A 25585-nucleotide genomic window follows, 5' to 3' on the forward strand; every position below is an offset into this window, starting at 1 on the left:
AAATAGGACGATACATATGTATGCTTCCACGACATCAATATAGTTGACAATCTTTGGTTATGGAAAAGATCATTTTACTGCCTAGGATTGTGTCGACATTCATAGAAATCATATGAAATTTCAAAAATTAGAGACTTTTACTGGACTCGGGATGGTGACGCTAACGGCACTCTGCCGGAGACATGCAGTCAACACTGTAAGTCTCGAGAGGTACATTCCAGCTCGTTCGTGAGTTGGGGACGTATCTATTGGCCAAATCCAAATGCTCTTTGTTGGCCATCATCTGCGGCTGCTACTGATTTCTAACGCAATCAAAACACAGCGATTTCCGTTGGCCTTTATTGAAAATATAAAATAACATCAATGATAATTAGTTATATTTATGTTTTTTAATCTATTATCCATTTCTCTATGAATGCTTATAATAGTGTACATGTATGTGGCAATCTAACATGCTTAAATAACGGCTGTCAATGAGACGCTGATGTAAACCATGAATCAAACAATATACAGAAAGAATACAATGATCGGACTTTTGAACACTTTTGATTATTGAATAAAAATTATATATTAATGTCTCCATTTGTATTATCTCAGTTACTTTACATGAATATCATGCATGACTTTGGCAACATCGGGTAAACTGTTTACTTGCCGCGTTGTCTTGTATTGAGCATTTCGAAAGAACGTAACAAAATCAGACCAATTTGATCCTCGGCTTGCCAAGAACAAATCTGCCCCTACAAAATATGAATAAAATAAGGTCACATTAATCTATTGATGTTAGTAGGTTTCATATTTATATATGTTGTATGTCAAGAATATGCATTGTTGAGAATTCGTTACGTTATTTCTACCACCCAAAACTACAATTATACGTTATTGAAATGAGATAATATCCTGAAATTCTCTTCCCGTGATAGTTCAATGACAAACTTATTCGAGTACATTCATTTAAAATAGGAATAATATCATATTGTCATGGGTAATCGTGATATACTGTAATATGTAATGATGTGATCAGAAAACGCCATCGTCAGAAACCTTAATTTATGAAGTGTTGATGTGAGGAAAACGTACGATACTCTATATAGTATAATTAAAGTATAACGATCAATACGCAACATGAACAAACAAATATTGCGATTTCAGGAACATATATGAATTGTAAATAATAATATTTTACGATTAAGTTAGCAGAATATTCACAGTCAAATGTTGAAGTTAGCAGAATATTCATATTCAAATGTTGAAGTTAGCAGAATATTCAAATGTTGAAGTTAGCAGAATATATAAAACGCCATCATAGGGAAAATGATGAATACGCAACATTAAAAAAACTATTGCGATTTCTGGAACATATATGAATTGTAAATAATAATATTTTACGATTATATTTGTGATGTATAGATTCAATTAAACATACAATCAGGTTTCGTGAACAAGATTTGATTGCACTATTTAAATTGTATTACTTTATTGTAAAAGTGCCTTCCCGAACTTACCAAATCTGAATTTCGTTATGATGTTACGAATTAAATGTATTAAATATCCGTGTTTAACAACCTTTAAAAATATAGTAATTAACTAATTCCTGATCTAATCTACGAACCGATCTTTTACGATATCTACTCAATGGTTGTGAACCAACTTAACTTGAACACCGAGTGAAGCTGAAATGTTAGCACAAACAACAATGCTGTTGCATTTCCCTTGGTATCAAATATTTTTTGACAGTTTGGCGTGCGCCACGCCAATTACATGTAACTGATTCGACGTAAAAGCTGTATCCCTGTAAATATATTTATCATTAACTTACTTTCAGTTATCTCCTGTTCTATTAATGACCACACATAATTATCTTCTTTTAATTTATTCATCTCTCCTGGCAAGGTAATATCGTTTTCTGTCTTCATACTTGGAACTTGTTTCTTCAAATGCAAAAGCATTTTCTGTGAATAATAATAAAGACTTAGTTATCGTTATGTCCATTATCTTTCCCATAGCTCCTTGCGAAAGTATTCGTAGAAATAAAACTCTGCATGGGAGACTGTGTTATGTCGTCACAGGTCCTGTTGTCCCAGCATAGACCTGCAGCGTCAATGGCTTAGTTATCTTTCTCACACTGATCTTAACACATCTCCCAATCCGGACACGTGGGATGTCTGAGTCGTACGGATTATTCTAAAACGAAATTCTGTAGCATTCTGTAACACTCAATAATTCGTGGAGCTAATTCGCCGAAACGACATTATGGATCAGAAAATCATCCATCATCCCAGGAAAATATGGCCACCGTGGATTATATAGCAAAGATAAAACAATTCAAGAATGTTTACATACATGAGGGTATGGGGGCGCTGCTACATATAGAATAGTGATGTTCTGGTCTTTCAAACTTTTCTTAATGGCCTCTGCAATGACGTCACTATACTTATTCGTGATCTTTAAATCGTCTTGCCACTTTGAACCATTGCATAGGTGTGAAGAAGGATTCAAACAACTACAAGAGAGGCAACATTTGACGCGTGTTAGATACATATCACACTACAAATAAACTCTCCATTGACAAAATGTTATTTTGTTATTTGTACACTGGGTTTCAAAATACCTTGTTATATTATTAGTTTAGCACAGTCGACCAATCGTAACGCGGATTCAGGAAATGTACAATGTGGTGTATGACGTTTTGGTTTCAAACTTCAATCTTCCTTTGTATAATGTGTCCATAGTGAAAAATTTACATAAATGCAATATGAGTTTACAGAAATATACAATGAGTTTACAATCTCCGAATGAATAAAATTTAACTGTTTATATTTTGTATAAAGACAACGTACATCTCACCAGATTTATTTCGCCAGTGAATTACTGCATACGGTGACCCATCAGAAATCTGTTGGACTGCAATATCCGCGGCATGGCGTACATACGGTGCTCTAGCAAAAGAACCGGCAATTTTGCGATCACACTTTGCTTGTTCAAATTTGTCTCCAAATTTCGACTGTGCTAAGTATATGATACATCTGACTTTGCTAGAAACTTCAACTGGACTGGAATTTGCCCGGTTTTTAGCTAGGTTGTCTTGATATTTCACGACATCATCTGACTCTGGTAAGTTGATATTCATAACTCTTTGAAAAAACGATCGAGCAGTACTATAACTTTTCAGTGTTATTGAATCAGCCAATGTTACAAAATATGGTCCCAATAACACGTTTTCTGGTTTAAAGTGTCGGCCACACTCACTCAGAAACTCGTCAGGTGTTGCTAAATCCACAATTGTTCGTAGTTTTGTCAAGTCAAATGTCTCATCAATGCTACGTTTTTTGCTGACATTAAAAAGGTGGTTGTTATGGAATGGTATGGTCACAATAGATCGGTTGAGATATATAGCAGCTGCAATGCCAGTCCTGAAAAAGCGGAACTGTCCACATGGCCCGCTATTGTAAAAGAAAATTGGCAGCAAATAACAATGATGAGCAGAAATGTTTGATGACACGTTACTAAATAATTGCTTATCTTGTGAGACCGGTCCTACGTTGTATTGTGTGTCCTTGGGTCGATCTGTCTTGCTATATCGACTTGAATCTGTATTATTTCTTCGAATTGGTGTGTTCGTTTCAGTATATTTCTGTTGAGTTATTGAAGACGGTATGATATTCTTGGTCTGTGCATGTTCCTTAGTATCCTATATATGTGAAAGATAACATGTTTATGTCTTTTACTACATTTATCTCATTCAAACATTGTTCATAATGGTTCAATGCACGCCATTGATCCATTCTATCTCATGAACTTGAACCTTATATATATTTATATTTATATTGATGTATATTTCATTCTTGAATAACTAACTACTCATACGTAATAACAAACAATAAATAACAAATCTCGATATCAGGAAAACTCATTGAATAATAAGCTAATGAACTTAAAAGTCTAGATGTGGGCGCCATATATAAATAAATGGAATAGTGTTTTGTTTTGGGAAAATTCCGTAAGCGCATTGGTGAATTAATCAAAACAAAGTTGTTCCCTTTGATAGTGTTGACGAACATGTGGTGCACCCACGTGCTCCCACGTAATGTGTTATTTTGGTACACCAGCAGTGATGTAAAATGAGTACATTTGTCATGGAGAACCTTGGAGTGTACAATTTTACCATGTTTGTGTATCGTAACTAGAAATCCAACTCCTTAATTAATTAATTAATTTACTTGTTTGTTTGATTATTATGAAAAATACATGTTAATGCTCAGGACACTAATAGTGGTCTGAGGTCAATTGAATTGTGTTGAGTCTTGTATGAGCTATGTAATAGTTGAACAAAGCATTGCCCCAAATGCTTAAAAGGAATCTAAGAATTTTGGAAATGCTCCGATAAAAAAGTTTAAATACAAAAAAAGTTGAATTCAAGAATTGTACTCAATAGCTTTTGGGACATTTCTGCAAACGTATGTCCGGTTGCTTGAGACAAAAATATGACTAACAAATCAAAATTAATATCAGAGTTGCGTGACTGTGCATACTAAAATATACATTTCACTTTCAATTGATGTGAACCGTTAAAAATCCGCATCAAGGTGACAGGAAGGGAATGTCATTTAGTTATGGGTGTTCAATATCCATGTAACTTAATAAATAAATTTATATTAAGTTCATCGTATTGCAGATTTAAGTTCTATGTGAATGTGACTGCCGTGTTTAGTAAAGACAATTACGTACCTTCTGTGTCTTCATTTTAGGATGATCTCGCAAGAATTGGTGTTCTCCAAATGAGATGTAAATAAAAAAACTACACATAGAAACAATAACTAAGAGAAAGAAGAGCTTCGACTGCGCCATCGTCTACATGTACATATACCAGCGTATAGAGTGGCAAGATGATACGTGTGGACTGAACCATTATTTGTGAGGGGCAGATAGGTAGGAATATATTAACAAGTTATAATTCGTTTACTAATTTACCTGATGTTTATGTTCCACAGGAAGACACGTGTCTGTGTCCAAATCTTGTGTTTCTTTTTCAGAAGAATGTCTCCTCCTGTGTTAGCTTTATCCATCCACAGAAATAACAATCTCCGCCCAACGTTCCAACTGCCAAAAATAATGTGTAAATTTAAAAATGCAGCGCAGTCTCAGCTTCGTTTTCGTAATGGACCACAAAGGCGATGCACACAACACATCCATAATCGTCGCAACGCTTCGTTTTTACAATAGGTCTCACGACTGCACGATGAATTTTGAATTCTCGATATATATATCAAACATTTAAAATTAATACAAATGACGTTCTAATGTTTGGCAATCTACGCATGTAATATATTTTCTGATTGGTCGTGTTGTATGACAAATCACTTTGTACATAGCATCATTATTTATGTGACGTAGTACCCGTTATCAATTCACAATTGTTTACTTTGTATGCATGTATCGACTGTGTTTATATATTCTGGGTCAATGCATTATGTATTATTATTTTAGTACATAAATAATAATAATAACAATATTAAGCTTTGTTTGCTATCAGATGTGCACGGAATTAGCTGGGTTTAGTCTTTATTCTGTCCAATCACCAAATTGTAGGCTCATCTGTTGTGGATTTATGACTGACAGGGTCACTGTACGTGAACCAAATTAGTGCACCTTCTTCAGGATCTCATAATGTTTGAAATATACATGCCATGGTGTTATACAATAGATAGAACGTGAAATTAACCCGCCATGGAGTAATGTAATAGATATATAGAACGTGAAATTTATCTGCCATGGAGTGATGTAATAGATATATAGAACATGAAATCAACCTACCATGGAGTAATGTAATAGATAGATAGAACGTGAAATGTGCCTGCCATGGAGTGATGTAATAGATAGAACGTGAAATTTACCTGCCATGGAGTGATGTAATAGATATATAGAACGTGAAATCAACCTACCATGGAGTAATGTAATAGATAGATAGAACGTGAAATGTGCCTGCCATGGAGTGATGTAATAGATAGAACGTGGAATTTACCTGCCATGGAGTGATGTAATAGATAGATAGAACGTGAAATCAACCTACCATGGAGTGATGTAATAGATAGAACGTGATATTTACCTGCCATGGAGTGATGTAATAGATAGAACGTGAAATTTACCCACCATGGAGTGATGTAATAGATAGATAGAACATGAAATTTACCTGCCATGGAGTGATGTAATAGATAGAACGTGAAATTTACCTGCCATGGAGTGATGTAATAGATAGATAGAACATGAAATTTACCTGCCATGGAGTGATGTAATAGATAGATAGAACGTGAAATCAACCTACCATGGAGTGATGTAATAGATAGAACGTGAAATTTACCTGCCATGGAGTGATGTAATAGATAGATAGAACATGAAATTTACCCACCATGGAGTGATGTAATAGATAGAACGTGAAATTTACCTGCCATGGAGTGATGTAATAGATAGATAGAACATGAAATTTACCCACCATGGAGTGATGTAATAGATATATAGAACGTGAAATTTACCTGCCATGGAGTGATGTAATATATATAACGTGAAATTTACCCACCATGGAGTGATGTAATAGATAGATAGAACATGAAATTTACCCACCATGGAGTGATGTAATAGATATATAGAACGTGAAATTTACCTGCCATGGAGTGATGTAATAGATAGAACGTGAAATCTACCCACCATGGAGTGATGTAATAGATAGAACGTGAAATTTACCTGCCATGGAGTGATTTAATAGATAGAACGTGAAATTTACCTGCCATGGAGTGATGTAATAGATAGAACGTGAAACTTACCTGCCATGGAGTGATGTAATAGATAGAACGTGAAATTTACCTGCTATGGAGTGATGTAATAGATAGAACGTGAAATTTACCTGCCATGGAGTGATGTAATAGATAGAACGTGAAATTTACCCACCATGGAGTGATGTAATAGATAGAACGTGAAATTTACTTGCCATGGAGTGATTTAATAGATAGAACGTGAAATTTACCTGCCATGGAGTGATGTAATAGATAGAACGTGAAATTTACCTGCCATGGAGTGATGTAATAGATAGAACGTGAAATTTACCCACCATGGAGTGATGTAATAGATAGAACGTGAAATTTACCTGCCATGGAGTGATTTAATAGATAGAACGTGAAATTTACCTGCCATGGAGTGATGTAATAGATAGAACGTGAAATTTACCTGCCATGGAGTGATTTAATAGATAGAACGTGAAATTTACCTGCCATGGAGTGATGTAATAGATAGATAGAACGTGAAATTTACCCACCATGGAGTGATGTAATAGATAGATAGAACGTGAAATTTACCTGCCATGGAGTGATGTAATAGATAGAACGTGAAATTTACCTGCCATGGAGTGATGTAATAGATAGAACATGAAATTTACCTGCCATGGAGTGATTTAATAGATAGAACGTGAAATTTACCCACCATGGAGTGATGCAATAGATAGATAGAACATGAAATTTACCTGCCATGGAGTGATGTAATAGATAGATAGATCGATAACATTGTGCAGTAAACTTACTATGCGAGGATGCATCATAGCACTATGTGTCTATGGTTTTGTCATATTACCTCGAACCCTGCAAAGAGAAGTGTGCATGGAATTATCGGAAGAAACGGTGTGCATTGCCGTGTGATAACTGTCATAAAGGTGATTGACAGGTTATACTTGTTTTCAACTCTGGAAGGACAGTTGGAATCTACAAGGTGTGCTGTCATTTGAATAACAAAGGATGTTTATGAATCAGATCTACTGAGTTGCCTACGTGACACATCTGCTAGCAAGATTCTGATTGGCTCACTGAATCATGTCTATAAATTGGACAGACTGTGGACAGTTAGGAACCACCATTTCAACTTAGTATCCTGTGTGTTGCTACGATATTGTGAATCTAATGATACAGGCTTCAACCACCATTATGTGAGACTTATGTATGAACTCCTCTGTGATCGCTTGCTTCCAGTGGTGCCCTTCAGAATAACAGAATTCCTCTGCAAGCAAGACTTCTGTATTTCTTTGTTATTGTGTTCCAGAAGCCATTTTCTGTCGTCCATTTCTACATCCTGGTACTGTGAGTTATCACCATTGCACACTTCGCTAAGCAATCCTTTATTTTAGTGACTTTATTCATTGTATTTTCTGCGCTTTATTTCTTGAAATTATTTTGAGAGGTATTAAGCCAGGAGCTTTAACTCGATATATAAGTGTATGTGTATTTCATTTCCAGTACTAACAGTGAAAGAACCCCCCTGTCCAGTGTGCGTTCTGTGGGTGGCCCTCTCAATTGCGATAAGCATGCCTAAGACTGTGACACTGTGCATTATAGTAATTTCGTGAGTTATATTGCACCGTATTGTCAGAAATGGGTATCTTGACTAACGGTAGATGGGTGGTATTGCAGAACTTTATTCAGAAATGACGCATACACGGCATAGAATACACACTCTATGAGTCGGCCCAAAATAACCAACTCTCGGAAAACCAAATTATTTAGACATCCACCAACATGAATCTTAAACAATAAATTAATTAAAGTACTATGTTGAATCTAGCATCTTCACTGGTCTTAAATGGTCAGGTCAAAAGTGATACTGCGTCAGCTCATACCAGTAAAGACTAGTGACAGGTGTCGAAGGATGACCAATGCAGACGTATGCTACTAGAATTTTAGATTTGTACTTGATCTTTTTACATTAAGGGTGAAGAAATCGCTGCATTTCTATATGAAAGCTACCAGAGATGTGACGTAATACGTAGCACCAAAGCACAGACATATACCATGATTACCAGAGGTGTGATGTGATCAGTAGCACCAATGTACAGATATATTGTGAAAGACTTAATTGTCGCGTTATCAAGTCAAGAGTCAGGTACCAGTGATCAGAGGATTCGCCACCCTTTCAATCGAACAAAGACACACAGAGAATCGAATTGTGTCACATTGGGTCTCAGCTGCGTTGTAACTCTCTCCCGGCCGCGTTAAGACTTGGGCCCCGTTGAGAGCTTGCCACAACTAACTGAGATCGGTTTTATTCACACTCCAACTGTTAACCAATTACAGAGGAGTTTAAGAGCTCGAGGCGTGGCCTTCACACATATAGCCAATCACGCAAAGTAATCAACACGCCATAATGTCTGATTAATTGCCCCCGATGTCGGGACATAACTCTCATACTTATCGGTGCCTCGTTGTTTTTATCCAACATTCCTCATTCGACAACTATATCAGCCAGTTGTTCCAATCACTAATTCCCTAACATACGAATGAACCTGATCATGAAAAGTCACGAGAAGGTGTGGATTATCCAGGGGTCATCATTGAAAGTTGCTATGGCTGCAAAAAAGGGCCTCACCGAAATACATGAAAATATAAATCATGACAATATACGTGATTACCAGAGGTGTGATGTGATCAGTAGCACCAAAGTACAGATATATACCATGATTACCAGGGGTGTGAGGTGATCAGTAGCACCAAAGTACAGATATATACCATGATTACCAGGGGTGTGAGGTGATCAGTAGCACCAAAGTACAGATATATACCATGATTACCAGAGGTGTGATGTGATCAGTAGCACCAAAGTACAGATATATACCATGATTACCAGGGGTGTGAGGTGATCAGTAGCACCAAAGTACAGATATATACCATGATTACGAGAGGTGTGATATGATCAGTAGCACCAAAGTACAGATTTATACCATGATTACCAGGGGTGTGATATGATCAGTAGCACCAAAGTACAGATTTATACCATGATTACCAGGGGTGTGAGGTGATCAGTAGCACCAAAGTACAGATATATACCATGATTACGAGAGGTGTGATATGATCAGTAGCACCAAAGTACAGATTTATACCATGATTACCAGAGGTGTGAAGTAATTAGTAGCAACAATGTACATATATATACCATGATTACCTGGAAATGTGTCGTGATCAGTAGCACCAAAGTACAGATATATACCATGATTACCATGGGTGTCACGTGATCAGTAACACCAAAGAACATGGTGTACAATTAGTCTGCACAAAACACAGATATATAATGACATTGATAAAGATAATAACTGATATCACTTGTTTTCGATTGATAACATACGTTTAGTCTCTTATAACCTTACTTTGATGGTTTTTGTGTTACTTGAATTAAAAAGATAAAAAAATAAAATTTGTCTATCATACTTCTTGCAAATTGTAATCACGTTATTCTAACTTAGACTCGATAATACGCGGCGAGAATAATTTAGCGTCAAATGACATTATAATTAATTATATCCTGAAATATGATAGCTATAATTATATTGATCCACTCAATACCCAGAATAAAGATATTTGTGGTCGCCATGTTTTTGTTTTCACATATGTTACTAGTTTAGTTTTCATTATTTGTATATTGTGTTTATATTGCCTAGGCGACATCCGCATTTGCGTCAATACACGGCCTGTTTGAATTGTCAGTGTGTATATTTAAAATATCAGCCAGTAATTGATTCAAAAACATTGTAAAGTATATATTATAGTATAGTTTCTGTCAAATTGTCTCAACGTTATCTTATTCTTTACTCATTAGATAACGGTTCGTTAAGATGAGTAAACAAACATATTTATCAACAGAGGGTGCGTATGGGTTTGTTCAGAAAAATGAGATGTACATAACAAAAAAAGGAGTTTATGTTGTGTTGGGCCATGTGATTCTTCTATCAAATTACAGCTGCCATGACCTGCATTTACATATTATGACTACGCAAGATTTAGTCAACAATAATCCACGACTGATACTATTTTCATTCTTCAACCTAGTATACAAATATATACTTCCAAGAAACGCAGGAAAATGTACTGTGCGTGTATCGATTTACAGACGCGTTCAATACACGTGAAAAGACAACGTCTATTTTTTGACTAAATTCCACAGATTTAACAATATTAACAATGATATAACATTTGTCCTGAAATTATGGATACTAATGTTTAAAATATTTAAAACAAGGTTGAGTATGCATTCATGTGTTTATTTTTAACTTGGACTGTGTGATTATGTTAAGCACCTGTTATTATTTATACAACACCGCCAGCTTACTCTCGCCGAATAAAAAAGAATGAAACGTCGGCATTAGAGCATACAATACTGTTTTGCTAGTATTATTAGAATACTACTTCTCAAGACTGATATTTAAAATCAGCACTATTCAATTTGATTTTCACTCTACGCCAATTTCCAAAATTGTACTTTGCAATGCAACATGAATAAAATGTCCTAGCCGAGTCTCGCTGAAACACACAAATCTATTTTTCTCGATATATAAGATGAATGAGATAATTCTATTTTTTAAATCAATCGGTATGTAATAAAAAGGGCCAACTTTGCTGAGCAGTGTTTTTCCTTTCGTGGAATATACAGATTTCATCTAGTTAAAATACCTTAGTCAAACAATATACAAACAATGACGTTTGTGTTTTTTGTAATATTTTCTTAATAGTATTATTATTGTAATTTTCTCTTTATTGTTGTATTTTTCTTACCATACATTACCCACAAATGGTAATTGTTGAGTAATAAAGTTATATTATATTCCACTGGATTAGTAGATGTTACATTTGAATATATATTATGATCTGAGGTACATGTCTTACTGATAGAAATCATTGACGGTACTAAAATTAGTTTGTTTCATGTATCTAAGTCCAGATGAATCGACAATGTGTAGCAATGCTGAGACCCGGCCATTTGATAACCTAGAGAATCAAGACGTTAATTACTCAAAATTGGGAAATATTACAAATTTTGTGTTGGGACCTAAATGGTCTATTTTTAGATTACTAACATTGAAAATTGATAACCATTCATCTGTTTGATAACTTATTCATAAACTAAGGGTGACAAAAAATCTCTTTTGTTTCTTTTTTTTTCGATTATAGCAAAATCTTATAAAACTGGGGTTAATGTGCAGGGAAGGAGTTTGATTAAAAGTATGTATCGTGTGTAAAGTATGTATCAATGGTACAGCACTGGGTTTGAAAGTATTATCAGACAAATTTGAACAACATTGTAAACAATGGAGATTGATTGTAATTGTTGAAAACAATCGCGTTGTTTAAATCACAAGTTTAATATTGAAATTGGGCGATATTCGGCATCTCATTTATACGTCATGTTGAAGATTCTTTTCCTTTCAGTTTAGTTAGTTAACATTTTGCTGTAACTCACTCTTCACGAGAAAATTATGGAAGGACTCAAACGGGTGATTTGAAAAAATACAAATTACCACAACTTGAAATACATCCTTTTTAAGCGTGTTGCAAAGATTGGCATGATTTATCCCATGCTAACAAAAAAGAAAGATTAAGTTTCTTTATGCTGAAGTATATTATTATTGGTTGTATTGTATATTATTAACAAGCATAGCTCATAGTTCTCACATGTAACCGGATGTTACGTTAATTTCTCAACTGCCATTGAGCCCCCCCCCTAATCCACACATACACGGATAAATAGAAATGTGCAACAACAAAAATATTTCGTTTGAAGGCGTGTACAACTGACTTCCTTGAAAAATCAAATAGTTGCTTTGTTGCCAAAAGCTTGAACACAATCGTTACATTTTTAAAATGATTTCAATGCACACCTTAATGCACGTTGTACATACATGCTGCAAATATTGTGTCAAAAGCAATAAATGCATGATAGTGATGATACACATGCCAATGTTGTGTCAAAAGCAATAAATGCATGATAGGGATGATACACATGCCAATATTGTGTCAAAAGCAATAAATGCATGATAGTGATAATACACATGCCAATATTGTGTCAAAAGCAATAAATGCATGATAGTGATGATACACATGCCAATGTTGTGTCAAAAGCAATAAATGCATGATAGTGATGATACACATGCCAATGTTGTGTCAAAAGCAATAAATGCATGATAGTGATGATACACATACCAATGTGGTGTCAAAAGCAATAAATGCATGATAGTGATGATACACATGCCAATGTTGTGTCAAAAGCAATAAATGCATGATAGTGATGATACACATGCCAATGTTGTGTCAAAAGCAATAAATGCATTATAGTGATGATACACATGCCAATGTTGTGTCAAAAGCAATAAATGCATGATAGTGATGATACACATGCCAATGTTGTGTCAAAAGCAATAAATGCATGATAGTGATGATACACATGCCAATATTGTGTCAAAAGCAATAAATGCATGATAGTGATGATACACATACCAATATTGTGTCAAAAGCAATAAATGCATTATAGTGATGATACACATGCCAATGTTGTGTCAAAAGCAATAAATGCATGATAGTGATGATACACATGCCAATGTTGTGTCAAAAGCAATAAATGCATGATAGTGATGATACACATGCCAATATTGTGTCAAAAGCAATAAATACATGATAGTGATGATACACATACCAATATTGTGTCAAAAGCAATAAATGCATGATAGTGATGATACACATGCCAATATTGTGTCAAAAGCAATAAATGCATGATAGTGATGATACACATGCCAATGTTGTGTCAAAAGCAATAAATGCATGATAGTGATGATACACATGCCAATGTTGCGTCAAAAGCAATAAATGCACGATAGTGATGATACACATGCCAATATTGTGTCAAAAGCAATAAATGCATGATAGTGATGATACACATGCCAATGTTGTGTCAAAAGCAATAAATGCATGATAGTGATGATACACATGCCAATGTTGTGTCAAAAGCAATAAATGCATGATAGTGATGATACACATGCCAATATTGTGTCAAAAGCAATAAATGCATGATAGTGATGATACACATACCAATATTGTGTCAAAAGTAATAAATGCATGATAGTGATGATACACATGCCAATGTTGTGTCAAAAGCAATAAATGCATGATAGTGATGATACACATGCCAATGTTGTGTCAAAAGCAATAAATGCATGATAGTGATGATACACATGCCAATGTTGTGTCAAAAGCAATAAATGCATGATAGTGATGATACACATGCAAATATTGTGTCAAAAGCAATAAATGCATAACAGTGATGATACACATGCCAATGTTGTGTCAAAAGCAATAAATGCATGATAGTGATGATACACATGCCAATGTTGTGTCAAAAGCAATAAATGCATGATAGTGATGATACACATGCCAATGTTGTGTCAAAAGCAATAAATGCATGATAGTGATGATACACATACCAATGTTGTGTCAAAAGCAATAAATGCATGATAGTGATGATACACATGCCAATGTTGTGTCAAAAGCAATAAATGCATGATAGTGATGATACACATGCTAATATTGTGTCAAAAGCAATAAATGCATGATAGTGATGATACACATGCCAATGTTGTGTCAAAAACACTAAATGCATGATAGTGATGATACACATGCCAATGTTGTGTCAAAAGCAATAAATGCATGATAGTGATGATACATATGCCAATGTTGTGTCAAAAGCAATAAATGCATGATAGTGATGATACACATGCCAATGTTGTGTCAAAAGCAATAAATGCATGATAGTGATGATACACATGCCAATATTGTGTCAAAAGCAATAAATGCATGATAGTGATGATACACATACCAATATTGTGTCAAAAGCAATAAATGCATTATAGTGATGATACACATGCCAATGTTGTGTCAAAAGCAATAAATGCATGATAGTGATGATACACATGCCAATGTTGTGTCAAAAGCAATAAATGCATGATAGTGATGATACACATGCCAATATTGTGTCAAAAGCAATAAATACATGATAGTGATGATACACATACCAATATTGTGTCAAAAGCAATAAATGCATGATAGTGATGATACACATGCCAATATTGTGTCAAAAGCAATAAATGCATGATAGTGATGATACACATGCCAATGTTGTGTCAAAAGCAATAAATGCATGATAGTGATGATACACATGCCAATGTTGCGTCAAAAGCAATAAATGCACGATAGTGATGATACACATGCCAATATTGTGTCAAAAGCAATAAATGCATGATAGTGATGATACACATGCCAATGTTGTGTCAAAAGCAATAAATGCATGATAGTGATGATACACATGCCAATGTTGTGTCAAAAGCAATAAATGCATGATAGTGATGATACACATGCCAATATTGTGTCAAAAGCAATAAATGCATGATAGTGATGATACACATACCAATATTGTGTCAAAAGTAATAAATGCATGATAGTGATGATACACATGCCAATGTTGTGTCAAAAGCAATAAATGCATGATAGTGATGATACACATGCCAATGTTGTGTCAAAAGCAATAAATGCATGATAGTGATGATACACATGCCAATGTTGTGTCAAAAGCAATAAATGCATGATAGTGATGATACACATGCAAATATTGTGTCAAAAGCAATAAATGCATAACAGTGATGATACACATGCCAATGTTGTGTCAAAAGCAATAAATGCATGATAGTGATGATACACATGCCAATGTTGTGTCAAAAGCAATAAATGCATGATAGTGATGATACACATGCCAATGTTGTGTCAAAAGCAATAAATGCATGATAGTGATGATACACATACCAATGTTGTGTCAAAAGCAATAAATGCATGATAGTGATGATACACATGCCAATGTTGTGTCAAAAGCAATAAATGCATGATAGTGATGATACACATGCTAATATTGTGTCAAAAGCAATAAATGCATGATAGTGATGATACACATGCCAATGTTGTGTCAAAAACACTAAATGCATGATAGTGATGATACACATGCCAATGTTGTGTCAAAAGCAATAAATGCATGATAGTGATGATACATATGCCAATGTTGTGTCAAAAGCAATAAATGCATGATAGTGATGATACACATGCCAATAGTGTGTCAAAAGCAATAAATGCATGATAGTGATGATACACATGCCAATGTTGTGTCAAAAGCAATAAATGCATGATAGTGATGATACACATGCCAATGTTGTGTCAAAAGCAATAAATGCATGATAGTGATGATACACATGCCAATATTGTGTCAAAAGCAATAAATGCATGATAGTGATGATACACATGCCAATGTTGTGTCAAAAGCAATAAATGCATGATAGTGATGATACACATGCCAATGTTGTGTCAAAAGCAATAAATGCATGATAGTGATGATACACATGCCAATGTTGTGTCAAAAGCAATAAATGCATGATAGTGATGATACACATGCCAATGTTGTGTCAAAAGCAATAAATGCATGATAGTGATGATACACATGCCAATGTTGTGTCAAAAGCAATAAATGCATGATAGTGATGATACACATGCCAATGTTGTGTCAAAAGCAATAAATGCATGATAGTGATGATACACATGCCAATGTTGTGTCAAAAGCAATAAATGCATGATAGTGATGATACACATGCCAATGTTGTGTCAAAAGCAATAAATGCATGATAGTGATGATACACATGCCAATGTTGTGTCAAAAGCAATAAATGCATGATAGTGATGATACACATGCCAATGTTGCGTCAAAAGCAATAAATGCATGATAGTGATGATACACATGCCAATATTGTGTCAAAAGCAATAAATGCATGATAGTGTTGATGCACATGCCAATATTGTGTCAAAAGCAATAAATGCATGATAGTGATGATGCACATGCCAATGTTGTGTCAAAAGCAATAAATGCATGATAGTGATGATGCACATGCCAATATTGTGTCAAAAGCAATAAATGCATGATAGTGATGATGCACATGCCAATATTGTGTCAAAAGCAGTAAATGCATGATAGTGATGATACACATGCCAATGTTGTGTCAAAGCAATAAATGCATGATAGTGATGATACACATGCCAATGTTGTGTCAAAAGCAATAAATGCATGATAGTGATGATACACATGCAAATGTTGTGTCAAAGCAATAAATGCATGATAGTGATGATACACATGCCAATGTTGTGTCAAAAGCAATAAATGCATGATAGTGATGATACACATGCCAATGTTGTGTCAAAAGCAATAAATGCATGATAGTGATGATACACATGCCAATGTTGTGTCAAAAGCAATAAATGCATGATAGTGATGATACACATGCCAATGTGGTGTCAAAAGCAATAAATGCATGATAGTGATGATACACATGCCAATGTTGTGTCAAAGCAATAAATGCATGATAGTGATGATACACATGCCAATGTTGTGTCAAAAGCAATAAATGCATGATAGTGATGATACACATGCCAATGTGGTGTCAAAAGCAATAAATGCATGATAGTGATGATATACATGCCAATATTGTGTCAAAAGCAATAAATGCATGATAGTGATGATACACATGCCAATATTGTGTCAAAAGCAATAAATGCATGATAGTGATGATACACATGCCAATGTTGTGTCAAAAGCAATAAATGCATGATAGTGATGATACACATGCCAATATTGTGTCAAAAGCAATAAATGCATGATAGTGATGATACACATACAAATGTTGTGTCAAAAGCAATAAATGCATGATAGTGATGATACACATGCCAATGTTGTGTCAAAAGCAATAAATGCATGATAGTGATGATACACATGCCAATATTGTGTCAAAAGCAATAAATGCATGATAGTGATGATACACATGCCAATGTTGTGTCAAAAGCAATAAATGCATGATAGTGATGATACACATGACAATATTGTGTCAAAAGCAATAAATGCATGATAGTGATGATACACATGCCAATGTTGTGTCAAAAGCAATAAATGCATGATAGTGATGATACACATGCCAATGTTGTGTCAAAAGCAATAAATACATGATAGTGATGATACACATGCCAATGTTGTGTCAAAAGCAATAAATGCATGATGGTGATGATACACATGCCAATATTGTGTCAAAAGCAATAAATGCATGATAGTGATGATACACATGCAAATATTGTGTCAAAGCAATAAATGCATGATAGTGATGATACACATGCCAATGTTGTGTCAAAAGCAATAAATGCATGATAGTGATGATACACATGCCAATGTTGTGTCAAAAGCAATAAATGCATGATAGTGATGATACACATGCCAATGTTGTGTCAAAAGCAATAAATGCATGATAGTGATGATACACATGCCAATGTGGTGTCAAAAGCAATAAATGCATGATAGTGATGATACACATGCCAATGTTGTGTCAAAGCAATAAATGCATGATAGTGATGATACACATGCCAATGTTGTGTCAAAAGCAATAAATGCATGATAGTGATGATACACATGCAAATGTTGTGTCAAAGCAATAAATGCATGATAGTGATGATACACATGCCAATGTTGTGTCAAAAGCAATAAATGCATGATAGTGATGATACACATGCCAATGTTGTGTCAAAAGCAATAAATGCATGATAGTGATGATACACATGCCAATGTTGTGTCAAAAGCAATAAAAGCATGATAGTGATGATACACATGCCAATGTGGTGTCAAAAGCAATAAATGCATGATAGTGATGATACACATGCCAATGTTGTGTCAAAGCAATAAATGCATGATAGTGATGATACACATGCCAATGATGTGTCAAAGCAATAAATGCATGATAGTGATGATATACATGCCAATATTGTGTCAAAGCAATAAATGCATGATAGTGATGATACACATGCCAATGTTGTGTCAAAAGCAATAAATGCATGATAGTGATGATACACATGCCAATGTGGTGTCAAAAGCAATAAATGCATGATAGTGATGATACACATGCCAATGTTGTGTCAAAGCAATAAATGCATGATAGTGATGATACACATGCCAATGTTGTGTCAAAGCAATAAATGCATGATAGTGATGATATACATGCCAATATTGTGTCAAAAGCAATAAATGCATGATAGTGATGATACACACGCCAATATTGTGTCAAAAGCAATAAATGCATGATAGTGATGATACACATGCCAATATTGTGTCAAAAGCAATAAATGCATGATAGTGATGATACACATGCCAATGTTGTGTCAAAAGCAATAAATGCATGATAGTGATGATACACATGCCAATGTTGTGTCAAAAGCAATAAATGCATGATAGTGATGATACACATGCCAATGTTGTGTCAAAAGCAATAAATGCATGATAGTGATGATACACATGCCAATATTGTGTCAAAAGCAATAAATGCATGATAGTGATGATACACATGCCAATATTGTGTCAAAAGCACTAAATGCATGATAGTGATGATACACATGCCAATATTGTGTCAAAAGCAATAAATGCATGATAGTGATGATACACATGCCAATGTTGTGTCAAAAGCAATAAATGCATGATAGTGATGATACACATGCCAATGTTGTGTCAAAAGCAATAAATGCATGATAGTGATGATACACATGCCAATGTTGTGTCTAAAGCAATAAATGCATGATAGTGATGATACACATGCCAATATTGTGTCAAAAGCAATAAATGCATGATAGTGATGATACACATGCCAATATTGTGTCAAAAGCAATAAATGCATGATAGTGATGATACACATGCCAATATTGTGTCAAAAGCACTAAATGCATGATAGTGATGATACACATGCCAATGTTGTGTCAAAAGCAATAAATGCATGATAGTGATGATACACATGCCAATAGTGTGTCAAAAGCAATAAATGCATGATAGGGATGATACACATGCCAATGTTGTGTCAAAAGCAATAAATGCATGATAGTGATGATACACATGCCAATGTTGTGTCAAAAGCAATAAATGCATGATAGTGATGATACACATGCCAATGTTGTGTCAAAAGCAATAAATACATGATAGTGATGATACACATGCCAATATTGTGTCAAAAGCAATAAATGCATGATAGTGATGATACACATGCCAATGTTGTGTCAAAAGCAATAAATACATGATAGTGATGATACACATGCCAATATTGTGTCAAAAGCAATAAATGCATGATAGTGATGATACACATGCCAATGTTGTGTCAAAAGCAATAAATGCATGATAGTGATGATACACATGCCAATGTTGTGTCAAAAGCAATAAATGCATGATAGTGATGATACACATGCCAATGTTGTGTCAAAAGCAATAAATACATGATAGTGATGATACACATGCCAATAGTGTGTCAAAAGCAATAAATGCATGATAGGGATGATACACATGCCAATGTTGTGTCAAAAGCAATAAATGCATGATAGTGATGATACACATGCCAATGTTGTGTCAAAAGCAATAAATGCATGATAGTGATGATACACATGCCAATAGTGTGTCAAAAGCAATAAATACATGATAGTGATGATACACATGCCAATATTGTGCAAAAGCAATAAATGCATGATAGTGATGATACACATGCCAATGTTGTGTCAAAAGCAATAAATGCATGATAGTGATGATACACATGCCAATGTTGTGTCAAAAGCAATAAATGCATGATAGTGATGATACACATGCCAATGTTGTGTCAAAAGCAATAAATGCATGATAGTGATGATACACATGCCAATGTTGTGTCAAAAGCAATAAATGCATGATAGTGATGATACACATGCCAATGTTGTGTCAAAGGCAATAAATGCATGATAGTGATGATATACATGCCAATATTGTGTCAAAAGCAATAAATGCATGATAGTGATGATACACATACCAATATTGTGTCAAAAGCAATTAATGCATGATAGTGATGATACACATGCCAATGTTGTGTCAAAAGCACTAATGCATGATAGTGATGATACACATGCCAATGTTGTGTCAAAAGCAATAAATGCATGATAGTGATGATACACATACCAGTATTGTGTCAAAAGTAATAAATGCATGATAGTGATGATACACATGCCAATGTTGTGTCAAAAGCAATAAATGCATGATAGTGATGATACACATGCCAATGTTGTGTCAAAAGCAATAAATGCATGATAGTGATGATACACATGCCAATGTTGTGTCAAAAGCAATAAATGCATGATAGTGATGATACACATGCAAATATTGTGTCAAAAGCAATAAATGCATAATAGTGATGATACACATGCCAATGTTGTGTCAAAAGCAATAAATGCATGATAGTGATGATACACATGCCAATGTTGTGTCAAAAGCAATAAATGCATGATAGTGATGATACACATGCCAATGTTGTGTCAAAAGCAATAAATGCATGATAGTGATGATACACATACCAATGTTGTGTCAAAAGCAATAAATGCATGATAGTGATGATACACATGCCAATGTTGTGTCAAAAGCAATAAATGCATGACAGTGATGATACACATGCCAATATTGTGTCAAAAGCAATAAATGCATGATAGTGATGATACACATGCCAATGTTGTGTCAAAAGCAATAAATGCATGATAGTGATGATACACATGCCAATATTGTGTCAAAAGCAATAAATGCATGATAGTGATGATACACATGCCAATATTGTGTCAAAAGCAATAAATGCATGATAGTGATGATGCACATGCCAATGTTGTGTCAAAAGCAATAAATGCATGATAGTGATGATACACATGCCAATGTTGTGTCAAAAGCAATAAATGCATGATAGTGATGATACACATGCCAATGTTGTGTCAAAAGCAATAAATGCATGATAGTGATGATACACATGCCAATGTTGTGTCAAAAGCAATAAATGCATGATGGTGATGATACACATGCCAATATTGTGTCAAAAGCAATAAATGCATGATAGTGATGATACACATGCAAATATTGTGTCAAAGCAATAAATGCATGATAGTGATGATACACATGCCAATGTTGTGTCAAAAGCAATAAATGCATGATAGTGATGATACACATGCCAATGTTGTGTCAAAAGCAATAAATGCATGATAGTGATGATACACATGCCAATATTGTGTCAAAAGCAATAAATGCATGATAGTGATGATACACATGCCAATGTTGTGTCAAAAGCAATAAATGCATGATAGTGATGATACACATGCCAATGTTGTGTCAAAAGCAATAAATACATGATAGTGATGATACACATGCCAATGTTGTGTCAAAAGCAATAAATGCATGATAGTGATGATACACATGTCAATAGTGTGTCAAAAGCAATAAATGCATGATAGTGATGATACACATGCCAATGTTGTGTCAAAAGCAATAAATGCATGATAGTGATGATGCACATGCCAATGTTGTGTCAAAAGCAATAAATGCATGATAGTGATGATACACATGCCAATGTTGTGTCAAAAGCAATAAATGCATGATAGTGATGATACACATGCCAATATTGTGTCAAAAGCAATAAATGCATGATAGTGATGATACACATGCCAATGTTGTGTCAAAAGCAATAAATGCATGATAGTGATGATACACATGTCAATAGTGTGTCAAAAGCAATAAATGCATGATAGTGATGATACACATGCCAATGTTGTGTCAAAAGCAATAAATGCATGATAGTGATGATGCACATGCCAATGTTGTGTCAAAAGCAATAAATGCATGATAGTGATGATACACATGCCAATGTTGTGTCAAAAGCAATAAATGCATGATAGTGATGATACACATGCCAATATTGTGTCAAAAGCAATAAATGCATGATAGTGATGATACACATGCCAATGTTGTGTCAAAAGCAATAAATGCATGATAGTGATGATACACATGCCAATATTGTGTCAAAAGCAATAAATGCATGATAGTGATGATACACATGCCAATGTTGTGTCAAAAGCAATAAATGCATGATAGTGATGATACACATGCCAATGTTGTGTCAAAAGCAATAAATGCATGATAGTGATGATACACATGCCAATGTTGTGTCAAAAGCAATAAATGCATGATAGTGATGATACACATGCCAATGTTGTGTCAAAAGCAATAAATGCATGATAGTGATGATACACATGCCAATGTTGTGTCAAAAGCAATAAATGCATGATAGTGATGATACACATGTCAATATTGTGTCAAAAGCAATAAATGCATGATAGTGATGATACACATACCAATATTGTGTCAAAAGCAATAAATGCATGATAGTGATGATACACATGCCAATATTGTGTCAAAAGCAATAAATGCATGATAGTGATGATACACATACCAATATTGTGTCAAAAGCAATAAATGCATGATAGTGATGATACACATACCAATATTGTGTCAAAAGCAATAAATGCATGATAGTGATGATACACATACCAATGTTGTGTCAAAAGCAATAAATGCATGATAGGGATGATACACATGCCAATGTTGTGTCAAAAGCAATAAATGCATGATAGTGATGATACACATGCCAATGTTGTGTCAAAAGCAATAAATGCATGATAGTGATGATACACATGCCAATGTTGTGTCAAAAGCAATAAATGCATGATAGTGATGATACACATGCCAATGTTGTGTCAAAAGAAATAAATGCATGATAGTGATGATACACATGCAAATATTGTGTCAAAAGCAATAAATGCATGATAGTGATGATACACATGCCAATATTGTGTCAAAAGCAATAAATGCATGATAGTGATGATACACATGCCAATGTTGTGTCAAAAGCAATAAATGCATGATAGTGATGATACACATGCCAATGTTGTGTCAAAAGCAATAAATGCATGATAGTGATGATACACATGTCAATAGTGTGTCAAAAGCAATAAATGCATGATAGTGATGATACACATGCCAATATTGTGTCAAAAGCAATAAATGCATGATAGTGATGATACACATGCAAATATTGTGTCAAAAGCAATAAATGCATGATAGTGATGATACACATGCCAATGTTGTGTCAAAAGCAATAAATGCATGATAGTGATGATACACATGCCAATGTTGTGTCAAAAGCAATAAATGCATGATAGTGATGATACACATGCCAATGTTGTGTCAAAAGCAATAAATGCATGATAGTGATGATACACATACCAATGTTGTGTCAAAAGCAATAAATGCATGATAGTGATGATACACATGCCAATGTTGTGTCAAAAGCAATAAATGCATGATAGTGATGATACACATGCCAATATTGTGTCAAAAGCAATAAATGCATGATAGTGATGATACACATACCAATGTTGTGTCAAAAGCAATAAATGCATGATAGTGATGATACACATACCAATGTTGTGTCAAAAGCAATAAATGCATGATAGGGATGATACACATGCCAATGTTGTGTCAAAAGCAATAAATGCATGATAGTGATGATACACATACCAATGTTGTGTCAAAAGCAATAAATGCATGATAGGGATGATACACATGCCAATGTTGTGTCAAAAGCAATAAATGCATGATAGTGATGATACACATGCCAATGTTGTGTCAAAAGCAATAAATGCATGATAGTGATGATACACATGTCAATAGTGTGTCAAAAGCAATAAATGCATGATAGTGATGATACACATGCCAATATTGTGTCAAAAGCAATAAATGCATGATAGTGATGATACACATGCAAATATTGTGTCAAAAGCAATAAATGCATGATAGTGATGATACACATGCCAATGTTGTGTCAAAAGCAATAAATGCATGATAGTGATGATACACATGCCAATGTTGTGTCAAAAGCAATAAATGCATGATAGTGATGATACACATGCCAATGTTGTGTCAAAAGCAATAAATGCATGATAGTGATGATACACATGCCAATGTTGTGTCAAAAGCAATAAATGCATGATAGTGATGATACACATGCCAATATTGTGTCAAAAGCAATAAATGCATGATAGTGATGATACACATGCCAATATTGTGTCAAAAGCAATAAATGCATGATAGTGATGATGCACATGCCAATGTTGTGTCAAAAGCAATAAATGCATGATAGTGATGATACACATGCCAATGTTGTGTCAAAAGCAATAAATGCATGATAGTGATGATACACATGCCAATGTTGTGTCAAAAGCAATAAATGCATGATAGTGATGATACACATGCCAATATTGTGTCAAAAGCAATAAATGCATGATAGTGATGATACACATGCAAATATTGTGTCAAAAGCAATAAATGCATGATAGTGATGATACACATGCCAATATTGTGTCAAAAGCAATAAATGCATGATAGTGATGATACACATGCCAATGTTGTGTCAAAAGCAATAAATGCATGATAGTGATGATACACATGCCAATATTGTGTCAAAAGCAATAAATGTATGATAGTGATGATACACATGCCAATGTTGTGTCAAAAGCAATAAATGCATGATAGTGATGATACACATGCCAATGTTGTGTCAAAAGCAATAAATGCATGATAGTGATGATACACATGCCAATGTTGTGTCAAAAGCAATAAATGCATGATAGTGATGATACACATGCCAATGTTGTGTCAAAAGCAATAAATGCATGATAGTGATGATACACATGCCAATGTTGTGTCAAAAGCAATAAATGCATGATAGTGATGATACACATGTCAATATTGTGTCAAAAGCAATAAATGCATGATAGTGATGATACACATGCCAATG

At 34.5% G+C, this 25585-nt stretch overlaps 1 protein-coding gene across 1 annotated transcript; it reads right to left on the reverse strand.

Moving 5' to 3' along the window:
* Positions 1–370: 370 nt before the first annotated feature.
* On the reverse strand, positions 371–4885 carry LOC102804439 (uncharacterized). Its single transcript, XM_085501648.1, has 5 exons — positions 4729–4885; positions 2841–3691; positions 2344–2503; positions 1820–1952; positions 371–740 (listed from the first exon to the last, which is right to left on the reverse strand). Exons 1-5 carry the CDS (start codon positions 4846–4848, stop codon positions 598–600), a joined length of 1407 nt encoding a protein of 468 aa, XP_085357774.1. The 5' UTR covers positions 4849–4885; the 3' UTR covers positions 371–597.
* Between the last annotated feature and the right edge of the window lie 20700 nt (positions 4886–25585).

The sequence above is a fragment of the Saccoglossus kowalevskii genome, chromosome 7, assembly GCF_978046115.1.
Source record: "Saccoglossus kowalevskii chromosome 7, keSacKowa6.1, whole genome shotgun sequence".
NCBI classification, from domain to species: domain Eukaryota; kingdom Metazoa; phylum Hemichordata; class Enteropneusta; family Harrimaniidae; genus Saccoglossus; species Saccoglossus kowalevskii.

Excerpts from the sequence above, each read along its gene's own strand:
- LOC102804439 (XM_085501648.1), bottom strand. The coding sequence starts at position 4,848 with ATGGCGCAGTCGAAGCTCTTCTTTCTCTTAGTTATTGTTTCTATGTGT. Across the intron at positions 3,692-4,728 it reads CTAAAATGAAGACACAGAAG|GATACTAAGGAACATGCACA; the intron begins GTACGTAATTGT and ends TCACATATATAG. Across the intron at positions 2,504-2,840 it reads CGAAATAAATCTGGTGAGAT|TTGTTTGAATCCTTCTTCAC; the intron begins GTACGTTGTCTT and ends CCTCTCTTGTAG.